This window comes from Momordica charantia (genome assembly GCF_013281855.1).
Source record: "Momordica charantia cultivar OHB3-1 chromosome 11 unlocalized genomic scaffold, Mcharantia_2.0 BLBB01000011.1, whole genome shotgun sequence".
Lineage (NCBI taxonomy): Eukaryota > Viridiplantae > Streptophyta > Magnoliopsida > Cucurbitales > Cucurbitaceae > Momordica > Momordica charantia.
Genome location: NW_028275159.1, coordinates 10507176 through 10520893, shown reverse-complemented (window position 1 = coordinate 10520893; position 13718 = coordinate 10507176). Strand labels below are relative to the sequence as shown.

The following is a 13718-nucleotide window of genomic DNA, read 5'->3' as shown; positions in this document are numbered from 1 at the left end:
GTCATTAAACACATGCGATTAGACCTATCACACTTCTCAATTTCAACTTTATTAGGATTTTCCTCAGTTGAAGTAGGATGGTCTACCCTTAATGCAAGGTCTAAATCCATACATCCAAGTACTATATGGATGTTTTCTTTCCAGTCCTTAAAATTAGCCTCATTCCGTCTAGGAATGTTGTTGACTTGAGTGGACATATTATCATAATTAGCAACCTTAACTGTATAAAAAGCACAAGCTCAATATAGTAAGTAATGTCACACAGATATATATAAATATTAATGACATTCTAAATAAACTTTATGAGGACAAGTGAGATACCTGATGCAACATCTACATTCAGTCTTTGGACAAAAATGTTAATTTGTTAGTGATGTACAATAATAAAACATTAATAACTCATTCCTTATAGATAATAGTCTTCCTTTAGGCTGACTAAAAACTTCAAGGACACAACCTTATGTTATTCATATTTATTATTGCATGTTTGTTTGTTGTTTGACCAAATTGCAACCTTCCTTTAGGCTGATCACAATCCGCATAAGCAACAAATACATTACATCTAAAAACTTTAAATACTCCAATTATAAAATAGAGACTACTTTGGTAGCATATTTCATGCATCAAAATATTTAAAGAAATTAGACAAATTTTGCTACCAATAAATAAAATATAAATTTATTCACCATAGTAGTCAACTTTAATTAGCACAACTTAAAAAATAAATAAATAAACAATCCTCTGTACTTTTTATGCCCAAAATATTTACAGTATTTTATAAATATATAAAATACTTATTAAAAATTAAATTACAAAAAAAAATATAAATACAGTATATGCCAAAAATATTTACTGTATTTTATAAATATATAAAATACTTATTAAAAATTAAATTACAAAAACATATATATAAATACCTTTAAGTTGCAGTGGGCTTAGCCCACTACAACGATCTGTAAATGTGCTAGAGTTTGCACCCCAGCACAGCAGACTCACGCGGCACTCCACTGGAGTGCCGCAACCTTAATTTTTTTTATAATCTGGATCAACATGCGGCACTGCGAAAATCTTAAAAACCTTTTTTTTTTTTTAATCTGAATCTTCATGCCAGTGCCGCAATCTTTAAAAGTTTTTTTTTAAATTTAAACAGTAACTGAATTGATTATATTATGATCGATTTGAAAATATTGGGAAGAACATATATATCAAATTTCATCAAATGAATTAACAATAAATTGAGACTATTTTCAAATTAAATCATTCAAAATTGTCCAATAACTGACCAATCCAAATAGTTGTAATAATTCAGATTTCATGCTGTTTAATAATAAATTTGACTAAATAAACAATCAACAAATTTATTCATAACAACAATGAAATATTTAATTTAGCTAACAACCATACAAAACTAGTTCTAATACCACTTGTTAGAAAACAAAAAACTTTATTATAGGATCTATGCATGGGAGTAGGCCAAAGAACTATAAGTTATTTCGAATTACCTGGATCCATGAGTTGGAATGAGTTGAGATTCCAAAATTCCTGTAGCAATATTTGGTGGTTTGGGTCTTCCTCAACTATGCAGCCTTAGACCAAAGATGGGCAATATTCTCTATTAGATGGGAAATAGAAAACTAAAGAAGTATAGTATAATGGGGACTATAACTCTGTATTTATAAGTTGATTCTAGGGTTTACTATAATCCCTGATTTTCCTTGTTTACAAGGATAAAAAAGAACTAGTTAGGTGCTGTTTTCTACCATTTTACACTCAGAAATCGTGTTTTAAGCTTACTTTAGTGTCCAAAATCTTTCATTCGGGGTTATCTTAGGTTATACATGCATATAAGACATTTTTACATACTTTAGAGTTGATTTCTGACGGAAATTACAAATTTGTGCAGAAAAATTCCAAGCTAGGCGCCTTCCCCAATTTCGAGAATACCCTTAATGTAAAACGCAAGTTTTTGTGTGTTTTGAAGCTTCCCTAAGCCCCTCCACGTGTCTTCCATGCATTGATCATGACCAATTCAACAAACAAACCAACTAAACGATGTTGTAAAGGGATGGCTCTCCACGGGTGTCTCACCCTCCTAACCACCTTGAAGTTCGTATAAATACAGCAGCTCCCCTCACTTCATTCATCATCCTTAAGTGATCATTTCAGTTTTAGACATTTTACTCTCAGCTTATTTACGTTTTCCCTTTAAGTTTTGAGTTGTTATTGTTTTAAACTTCGCTTATTTTAAGTTCATCAGCAAGTTCTTTGATATTCATCTTTCTCTCTCCCTCTATGAAGTTATAATCACACAATATTGTGTAATTGACTGAGTACTGCTCCCCAATCTTGAAAGAGAATGGGTTAGGGTCATTCGGGTTACAACTCCACCATTTTTAGCTTGTTTTAATTCTATTAATCTTTTAATCATGTATCTTGTTTACATCAATGTTAAATTATGTTTTTCCTCTAAAGTTATGAACTAAATTTATTTTCCCGAGCCCGGTTATGGATGATTAGCTAAAGTTTTTAAAATCCAACAAGGCAAAATGTGTTTTCTCTTCCTTTATCACTTAAGGTTGTTTTACAGAGTTAAAACTTAATTTGTTCAATTAATGTTTTAACCAAGCATAAATACAGAAAGAGTTGATACATTTCCACAACTTTAAGGATTTAACTTTGGAGAGAAAGACTTTAGATATAAAGATTTCGCTCAAGTAGGCTAGACATAGGATCTCAACCCAAGGTTATGGTTGGTTTTATTAAGTTCAATTTTCTAATAGACATATTACGGATGAACTTATACCTTCAAAATCACTTAGACATAAGGAGATGGCGAAGCAAAACCGATGAAAAATATTGAGAGGTGCCTGGTGCCCTAGTTGGAAAAAATTGTTGTATTTTTAGCTAGTTCGAAGTAACTGGGCTGAGTTTATTACATTGAGCCTTAAAATACTAAAATCAACATTATCCTTGATATTTGTCACCCCAAACTCAATTGCAAAGTCACCGATCGATATCATTTTCATTAAAAATACTTCATTTGTCCTTGAGGATCGATACTCGGAATACTTATTCTGTTTTACTACTTGTTGACAGGTGTACACTTGTGCTCTATCATTTATTTTCATTCCAAAATCCCGAACAATCCCCTAGAATCAACGGATTGGTATCTGCCCAACGGGCCACACCATAGGAAGTTTATGGGCCCTAACTAGACCACTTATTTTACCCATGAATAGTACTACATATAATTTATCATAAATTGTTACCCATTTAATGAATTAATTTAATTAATTTCAACACCCACACATCTAGAAGATTGGACGTAGCTCATGCTTAAGGTAAATTAGTATAAATCTTTGTGTCGTTTTGTGTGGGCTTGTATTTCCTTTATTGCATTGTTTACTATGACTTGCTCATAATTGGGGAAGGGGAAAAGGTAATATTTAAACTCTATTGGGTAGCTCGATTTGAGGACTAGGAATATTGCTTATTGCACGTATTTTTCTCAACAACTTTGATTCATGTATATGGATGATTATTGATTTTTGATCAACCTAGAAAGCTGTCATTATGATGTTTATAGAAACTAAAATATCCATTCCTCATTACTAATTCTTCAACACAAAACCCATATCTACTAAATGGTTGCTGAAACTTTAAGCAAACAATCAGAAAGTAAAAAAGAAAAAGAAAAAATCCATGCCTGTACCGACCATAATCATAAGCCATTTAATCAAGAACAAAAACACACACACACACATTTTTCAAACTCCCACTTTCGGCCACCACTGAAACTTCGAAGAACAATTATACATTCCCACTCTCTTTAGAAAAAATGGGAAAACCTTAAAACCCCATTTGACTTTGGGCATCGACAGTTTAATGACAATACACCAATTGTCGGCTTTGAACATGATTGTCTGAAACGACATGAAGAAGTTGGTCGACTTATAATTGGGGTTTTTGTCATGTTGAGTGATGGGATAATTTCAATGCCTTTGGATTCTCTTTTGCCTTTTATTGCTGCTTCTAATTTATATGATCAATCTTCAGAGGCCCAGCAGTATGTAATAGAGGAGGGTTACTGGTAGAGAGACTAACATTCCAAATATCACCCTGAAATATTATTAACAAAAACACGAGTTAGAGATATCGGAACCATTTTATTAAAGTAGGTGAGAAATATACCAAAAAAAAAAAAGAACTACGTGGTAATGTTGCACAGGTCTATACATTTAGCTAATTATTTGGTTCTTTTAGTCCCTGTATTTTTATTTTTATTTTCTATTTTAATCTTTGTATTTTCAAAATATTTGCTTTGGTTCATATACTTCATATTAAAAAAAAATTAACACAAATTCTATACGGTCAAACTCTTTAATTAATACAAAGTTATAACTATATTTCATGAAATTTATGGACTATATAGTGTTAGGTTGAAATTGTGGTCCAAAAAAGGAGATGGAAAAGGAAATGAAATGACTAAAAACAGTCACGTTTTTAAAGTAGAGGGATCAAAATAGATAAAAGCCAGAAGTATAAAGACCAAAATGAATGTTTTGAAAATACCATAAATCAAAATAAACCAAATTTGGAAGTATACCAAAATAATATATTTAATTCTAATTTAAGATATAACATTTTTCCTATGTAAAATTGTAATTGATTCTTTGATCCTGTTTATTTTGTCCTTCTCCCTGATAAAAGGGTTCTGTATTTTACTATTCTTAATTGAAATTTTGATTATTGTATTTCTCTTTAGTTTATGATAATTAATATGATGACATTAATTATCCAACTAAATTATAATTAGAAGCTCATGGCTAAATATCTATGCATGTTGCATATCCCAACACCCTCAACTCATAGCTTTCAAATCAATTTTAATTTTTATCTCAAAAAAAAAAAATCAATTTTAATTTTCTCACATAAATATAATGCAGGTAATGGTATATATATAATTCTTTTACTAGTAAATATGAATTTTTGTTTTTGTACAAACAGTTTTTTTTAGAGTACTCATTAAACTCTTTAACCATTTAAAAATTTTCAAAATCATTTTTAGCATGTAACACTAAAAAAAAAAACTTTTTAATCTTTAAAAAATTATGTGAGACTTACTCTTAGACTCAATAATGTGTATATTCCATTTTCAAAAAAATAATTTGTATATTCCAGGAATAAGGTTTAAATATTGTTTTATCACATATTTTATACTAGAAGAAATATACTATTAATTTTCGTTCATTTTAATCATTGTAATTTCAAAATGTTTGGCGACGAAACTATATGTCAAAACGTTTGGCGACGAAAACATTGTAATTTCAAAACGAAAGCGTCTTTTGGCGATGAAACTATATGTCGTAAGACTTCGTCGCCGAATCCCAAATTTCTTGTAGTGTTTGATCCTTATTTGACACAATTTAAACATAAATCTTATACCAAATTAAACTCAATTAATACAAATTTATGACTACATCTCAAAAAATTTAGTGAACAAAATGTGTTACGCTTAAATTGTCATCTAGACCAAAGTGATTATTTTTTAAAAAGTTTATAGACTAAAACAAACGTTTTTAAGATATAAACTAAGTTGAAAATATAGAGGCTATCAAAATAAATATTTTGAAAATACACGGATCAAAATAGATTAAGATTAAAATAATATTTAAACTCGTGAATAAAAACTAAAATATTAAGGAAAGAAAATGATACTAACCCAGTACTGAGAATATCTGGATGCAGCCCGTACTCCCTCGCAAACACGAAGGGCACAATTCCTTGTGGAAGAGCTGCCTGAACATACACATATCAAACACAATCCAAAATTGAAGAAAATGAGGAAAAAAGAAAAAAAATCAAATTCCTTTTTAGCATTTAAATTTAGGTAATCTAAATCCAATTTTATTATTTAGGTTGATTGAATTTTAAAATGTCTATTTTAACCTCTAAACCATTTCGTTTTAATCTTAAAATTTCGATCGACTATTTCAGTGATTGGATTATTTGATTGGATAATGATCCCCAAACTAAGGATTTGATTGCACCACATTACTTACTATATTCGGGAGTGATTAGTGTATGGGCGTTGATTAATCAAATAAAAAGTCTGTAGCTGTACAATCGAATGGCTCTGAGATGGTTTTTTGGAGGCTTAAATACTATTTTGATATTTGTATTTTTGGTTTAGTTCATTTTTAGTTTGTTTTGGTTCTTATACTATTAAAAAATATTTAATTTTTATTTGCAAAATTTTAACACAAATTTTACACACAATTGAAACCTTTAATTTATTACAAATAATTCATATCTTCATTTCTAGAAATTTAGTAACTTTAGTGAAACCTTTAATTTATTACAAATAATTCATATCTTCATTTCTAGAAATTTAGTAACTTTAGTGTCATACTAAAATAATGATCTAAAGAAATGATTTAAACATGAAAATAAAGGGAGCAAATAATATCACTTTCAAAGTACAGAAAATCAAGATGAACCAAAATATCAATATTCAATTTCTATCTCAAAATCAATTAACTATAAGAGAAGTAGTCCACCTATATTAAGATGGTGGCTTTTTTGGACTCACCAATTTTGGCCGAATATCATTTTTGGACCAGATGATCGTATGAGTTTTTTGGGCTCTAATACCGGTACCATATCAGTATTTATAGGTTTCTATCTCAAATATGAGAGAAATAGTCCAACTTAGAATCTCAGAAAAAATAAGAGATCTAACAAAAGTTTATAATAGACATGAACTACTTTTTTCATTGACAATTGGTTTTGAGATGTAAAACTCCATAAATATTAGCATGGTATCAGAACCCAAAACGTTGAAATGAGCATCCCGTTAAAAAAATAGAGATGCAACCCCATGAATATGAATACACCTATATTATAAACCTTTGTTAGGTCGGTTATCTTTTCAACGTGAGATCCTCGATAGAAAATAGTATTGAAACGTTTTTTTGAGATTCTCGAGAAGGGTGGGATGTGTGGTGAGTGAGTGGTCAGAAAATTAGGGTGTTGAAGCTAAATATAAAGCTGGCGAGATGAGGGACAGGATAGTACCTGAACAATGGCAGCGTGTAGCGTAACGCCGCGCAGGCCAACGGCGAGTGATGCAGCCGACATTACGATGGGTCCGCATATGAACCTGATCCCCATCCCCACCGTCGCCCTCTTTCCCCCACACGCTATGATTCTCGGCTGCAGCGCCATGAACAATCCTGCGCATTACACCACACACCACACCCATTTTTCCCTCTCTTTTTTTACACTAAAAACAACCAAATCATATACTGTACATTACACAAACACAGGTACCTAAGCTGAACATTGCCATTCCCAAACCTGCGTCTGATATTATCTTTATTGAGTATTTCACCACACTCGGCATCGCCACCTTCCATCTATGGATACCATTTCAAATACGATAATGTATGTTTAGTATTAATATAATTAGCTCTTCTGATTCATCGATCTTGACCAGATTCCATTTTTTAGACTGAACGCTCATTTGAGCGTTTTGAGCTCGAATACCTTAAAATCAATTGGCAATGGATGAAGAATAACTCATACCTATTAGACAACTTATCTTTTCAACGTGGGATCCTTAACCGTTAGATTCAATTGTTTTATCAACGTGGATCCTTGACATTTAACTTGTTCAAAATGATGTCTTTTTTTTTTTTTTTGGCTTTATTTTCATTATGTCAGGGACAATGGGGCTCTATGCATTTCTACAATATACCACCATGATTTTTCTCTTATCTAGTTAATGTGGGACTTTTGGTTGCTTTGGGAACAATTTAGATGGTGTTATTAAATAGACAATATTTTGTTTGCTAGAAGGGTAATTGGAAGGGTTTTTTTTTTTTTTAAGTAATTAAATTATAAGTTTGGTTCTTGAACTTTTAAGATTTGTGTCTAGTAGGTTTCTAAACTTTAACAAAGTGTCTAACAAAGTTTTTGAACTTTCAATTTTGAATCGCGAGTAGATTCCTGGTTAATGATCCCACGTTAAAAAAAATGACCTTACAATAGTTTATAATAGACATGGACTACGCGATCCTCTCATAACCAATGGATTTTGAGATAGAATCCGTGAATATTAGACTTTTTTTGTTTAACTTATTAGACTTTGGTAGTACACTTTTTTTAACGTTGATGGACTTATTAGTCACAATTTGGTCGGGAATTTGATGGAAAAGGAAGAAAAAGAGGGAGCTTACTTGAATGAGACAAGGGACCAAAGAAGGCCTATCACGCTGGAATATGTATTTGGATTACGGGAAAGCTTCCGTCCAACGACGGTCAGAATAAGCCTCATCATCACAAAGGCGCCGGGCATTTCTTGGCCCCTCGCCGTCTCCGCCTCCGGCATCGGCGTTGCCGAGCTGTCCCTGAAGCTAATTTCTTTTTCTGAAAAAAAACCATTGTGTATATACACATACCAAACAAATTAGTAAACAAATTAAATAAACAACGCAATTTACAAAAAAAAAAAAAAAAAAAAATTAACATATCTAATGTTATAAGAACATAAAATTTCATTGTTGACATGTTCAATGGTCTCTATTGGTTTAGTTTTTTTTCCTCTCACTTTTAGATTTGGGCATTTTCTGGCTCATGGGTAGTTTGGTCATTCTAGTTTGTTTGAGTGTTTTTTATATGAATTTTGGGCATTTTATGGGTTTTGTATATGAACTTTACATGATTTATTGGATGAACAATTTTATAGTTGGTTTTGAAGATGCTATTTAGCCACCTTGTTCAACTTTTAAGGTCAAATTTCATTAACTCACAAAAAAGAGAAAAAAAATCAAAATTTTCATAATATTAAATCTTGTATGTTTGTAACCTTTTTTTCTTTTGTGATATTTTATTGAGTTAGTTTATATTAAACATTTTCAACCGAGAATAACTAACTGGTTAAGGTACCTATCTCCAACCAAAAGATTGTCAGTTCAAATCCTCACTCCAATACATGTTATATTAAAAAAAATTATATTAAAGATTTAAGTTTAACTTAAATCCATATCTAATTTTTCTTTTGATCTCCATGAGTGTTCGAACCTGCTTACGCGCATCTCGACTAATCTCACTAGGCAGTCTCCTTACTCTACCACATTTGACACTAAGAAACATATAAGAATTAATTTCTAAGGTAGGTGGTTATCATGAGATTTGAATATATCTAACCCCTCATTAAATTTATAAAAGAATTTTACTAGGTTCTTAAACTTTAGATATCATACTTAATTATATGTAGTTCTCTGTCATTAAACACCATATTTTACTGAATTGTTGATATTATACATTCATTTTGGCATATTTCAATGTTTATCATATACTCAATTTGAGCACAGCTAAGCTGATAAGGCAGTTATTACCTCCTTAAGATGAAATCTACTTCAATCTTCCCTCCAAACAATATTTTGTTGAACCCAACGAAAAAAGAGAGAAAAAGTTTATCACATCATGCAAACTAAGCCAAAATTTGACTAACAAATACCACATTGGTCAAAACATTCTATCAATTAGGTTAACAACATATAGAGACTAAATAGAAGCATGTCACGATCTGAAACATTGATACTAAATTTATGATAAAGACATATACACAAGTACTCCAGACCTCGTTCGATTTTAAATTAGTTTGCTTCCTCATTGTAATCTTGATCTTTGATATGTTTTTCCACCTTTATTAAAATATACACTTGAATTCTTAGTCGAACTTAAAAAACAAAAATAATTTTTCTTTTGTTTTCAAAATTGTAATTTAAATTTTGAAAATGTTTTAAAAAAGTAGTTAACAAAATAAAAAGATGAAGAAAAAAACATAGCTATGGAATTAAAAGTAGTTTTTACAACCCTAACAATTACCAAACAGAAGAATGGAAGAAAAAGAATGAAAACATGGTTAGACAGCCATAATCAAAGGAAGGAAATTTGTAGGCAAAGATCATAATTTTGTTGCATCATAATTGGATTGTTGACAATTAATTGTGAATTGGGCAATCAATTAAAGCCATCCTCCATGATTATGCACGTGATCTCTTTCAAATGATGGCTCCCTCTATATTCATAAAAAACTCAAATCTTTTTACTTATTTCCTTTGACTCTATTCTGTTGCCTTTTATGCCCTGCAACTCTACATTAAAAGAAAAATAGTTCGATTCTATTATTATTATTATTATTATATTATCAGTTATCTACTCAAATTTGTGTGTCAATTTTAGTTTCTAAACTTTAAATTTCATCAAAATCAACCTCACATTCGATGTTTGGTGAAATTAATATTAAGTTTTCTACTTTGGAAGATTTGAGTATAGGATGAAGTAAACTTGAAATTCAATGTTGGGTGAAATTAATATTAAGTTTTTTTCTTCTTATCATGTTTTTTAGTTGGATTAAGATATTTTGCTGTTTTTTTTTTCTATTGGACTAATTTATTCAAGTTTAGGATTCAATAGGATGGAACTAAAAATTCAAGGTTAAATTTGATTTATTGGTCTAGATTTAGGTGTAAAAATAAAATTCGTTCTAATTATTTTATGTGGACATTAATTTATAAAAGACAGTAGAAACATTGAAGAATAGGCCGTAAAATTTATTATAATTTTAGAGTCTATTTATTAATTATTTTAGTTTATATATATATATATAATTTTTGAATAAACAAAACACATTGATATTTTAGACAAATCTGAGTACATAAAAAATTAGCAGAATTTTCAAAACTAATTTTTTTTTAGCTATTTAATTGAGCTAATTTAAAAACCAATTTACTAAACTCGAAAACAAGTTAAGAAAATCGTTTCTAAATAATTCTAGGGTCAAAAAAAAAAAAAAAGAGATCGTCGATCAAACTCAAAAATGGCAGTTTTCAAATATTTCTTTGTTATTTTCAAAATTTTGAAAAGTGAGAGAAGTTGTTCACAAAATTAAAAATATTTCAACTTATTTGTAATCTATTAATTAAAATATCAAAAGAAACAAAGTGATCATTTTCACAGACATGTTTTTTATTTTTAACATTTGACTATAATTAAAAGAAAAAAAAAAGAAGAAAGAAAAAAGAAAATAACCATTAAAAGAAAATTAATTTCATGAAAAAAAAATAAAATTGCGCTTAAGAAAAGCAAATAGGTTCTAATTTTCTATGAAAGAAGGAATATTAAGCAATGAAAAAGAGTATCATTTTAAATAGTAATGAATTTGAATTTGAGGGGGGAAAAAGAGGGTTTTATTATTATTATTATTATTATTATTATTATTATTATTCACTTAATATAGTTAGTTAATTCTGTTGACACGGGAGGTCCACTTCGTAGGCTATGCGGAGACCAAACGTACAAAAATGAAACTGAAAAGTTTGTCTGTCAAAACGACAATGTCTTGTCCCTTCATCTTCTAAAAACGACAACAATCTACGTACCTGGCAATACAGCTTTGTATCCTTGTCCCTCTCCTCCTCCATTCTCCGGCGACTCCCACACCATCTTCACGCTCCCAACCGCCGGACTTCCCTGCCGGAAAATCCTCCCACCCATCGGGGACCTCCCCCACGTCGGAGTATTCCCCGCCGTCGTTGTCGTCTCCATCTCATTGAAATTTGATGCCCGAGGGGTCGGCTGGAGTGAGTACATGTCCGACGAGTACCCGGAATTCAAGTTGGTGGGTTGGTGCGGGCTGTTGAGCTGTGTCGGGGTGTTGATGGAGAAGATTTCCGCATTGGAGAGATTCGACGCTCTCGGCGTAATGCCGATTGATGACAAACTAGAGTCTGGCGCCGACGAGGTTGACCGTCGAATTCTGACTCGAATTCGACCTTCGTTGTCGATTTCGGACTCCGTCAAGATCAACTGGTCTCGATCGTCGAGTGAGATGACGTCAGCGTCGAGTTTGAATTTGGTAATAGCTGCAGCAGTGGGGCCAGGAAATTGGTTTTGTATCAATAACATAGCCGCTCTATATTCAAAGAGGAAGAGCAACAATGTATACCTGAAAAACGATAGTAACATAATTATATAGTCAATCCGTATATAATTGACTTTAATCCGTATATAATTGACTTTATAAGATACTAAAATTTGATGGTTATGCCAACATGAATCTAGAAGAGTAATTAATTAACATATATTTAGGACAAAGAGATCGAAAGTTTGAATCTCTCACCCCACTTAAAGTAGATTAAATAAAAGAGGTTGATAGTTATCTCTGGTCATTTTTAACTAAAAAAACACAATTATATTGATAAATTAAAAACCTTACTTATATATTGCCTACCTTAATAAGTACAGACATACAATTTAACTTGTAATCCCCTGTTTAAGTATGTTTTTGGTAACAAAAACATAACAGTGGTGGATGGGAAATCTACCCATATAATTCAGTAAGTACATATATTACTATTTTTTAAATAAACCCACCAAAAACTTGTCAAATTTACTTCAATAAGTGAATTGGAAAATAAGAAATAAAATTTGGATTTGTTGAACTTAGACTTCCAGATATTAAAAAAATAAAACGTGATAACTTTATTATTATTATTTTTTTGGTTACTTTTTATATAGTACAGCATGAAAAAAAAAGAAGAAGAAGTTGCGAGGAAGGGAAAGATTGAATTTAATGTGTTAAGTTACCAAATGATGCATTGAAGAACGACGAGCTGAACCATAAGAGACTGAGTGAAATGGCCATACATGGCGTTGAGAAGAGGGATCCCCATCACCAAAGTATTAGGCAAAGTGGCCAACGAGAACAGAGTGATAACCCAGTCGAGGCCGCCGACGCCGGGGAAGACGGCGACCCCGAGCGAGACGAGAACCAGCACGAATATCTTCGACGCGGTATCGGCCACGATGAACTTTGTGTCCATTTCAAAGGGGTTGTTCTGAGAGATGAAGTGGAAGGAGAGCACCGGGACTGCAAACGCCGCCACGAAGCGGTTGATCCCGGCGCACTGGTCCGCCGTGAAGATCTTACACCACTTCACGGAGGTGTACGCCACCAGCATTGCGAAGTAGAGAGGAACCATGGCGCACATCACCTTGTAGAAATCTCCTCCTGTTATCATCTCTCTCTAGATTATGGGAAGGGATGTGGTGATGGGAGGAGAAATAATGAGGTTATAAAGGCTGATTATTGGGCGAAATTACCCCTGGTCTACAAGGTAACGGATCCACGTAGGGACCAAAGACACCACATGCTCCTGAAATTGGTTTCAATTATATATGTTATAATGTTTTTATTAAAAATTGATGTTTGGTATCAAAACAACTATAACTCTACAGTAATTAATATATATATTCAATAAAGAGATCGTGAGTTGGATCTTTCACTCTCATATGTCATACTAAAAAAGATAAGAAAAAAAAATTGATGTTTGGTTCATTGGTTTTAATGCGTCAATTTATTTGGGACAACTTCGGAAATATAAAAATTAATATGAGATTATAAAGGCTGAAAATTAATATGAGGTTATAAAGGCTGATTATTGGGCAAAATTAACCATTGTAAGGGACGGATCCACGTGGGAGCCAAGGACACATACTCCTAAAATTAGTTTCAACTTAGCTCCTCATTGTTACTCACGTGTCTCAATACTAAAATGACAGGTGTTAGTTATTCCTTTATTTTAATTATTTTATCAGAATTCATAATCTCATCCAAATCTCTTTTAGTATTTTAAAAAAGTGTCTTG

General features: G+C 31.6%; 1 protein-coding gene across 1 annotated transcript; it reads right to left on the bottom strand.

Annotated features, from left to right (window-relative positions):
* Positions 1 to 3709: 3709 nt before the first annotated feature.
* On the bottom strand, positions 3710 to 13211 carry PIN6 (Auxin efflux carrier family protein). Its single transcript, XM_088120019.1, has 7 exons — positions 12658 to 13211; positions 11451 to 12016; positions 8241 to 8430; positions 7333 to 7418; positions 7078 to 7235; positions 5723 to 5799; positions 3710 to 4119 (listed from the first exon to the last, which is right to left on the bottom strand). The coding sequence occupies exons 1-7, from the start codon at positions 13089 to 13091 to the stop codon at positions 4053 to 4055; spliced, it is 1578 nt and encodes a 525-aa protein (XP_087976145.1). The 5' UTR covers positions 13092 to 13211; the 3' UTR covers positions 3710 to 4052.
* Between the last annotated feature and the right edge of the window lie 507 nt (positions 13212 to 13718).

Coding starts and splice junctions, on each gene's coding strand:
- PIN6 (XM_088120019.1), bottom strand. CDS start 13,091: ATGATAACAGGAGGAGATTTCTACAAGGTGATGTGCGCCATGGTTCCT. Junction 8,431..11,450: donor ATACAAAGCTGTATTGCCAG/GTACGTAGATTG, acceptor GTTTTTTTTCAG/AAAAAGAAATTAGCTTCAGG. Junction 7,236..7,332: donor AATGGCAATGTTCAGCTTAG/GTACCTGTGTTT, acceptor TGTAATGCGCAG/GATTGTTCATGGCGCTGCAG.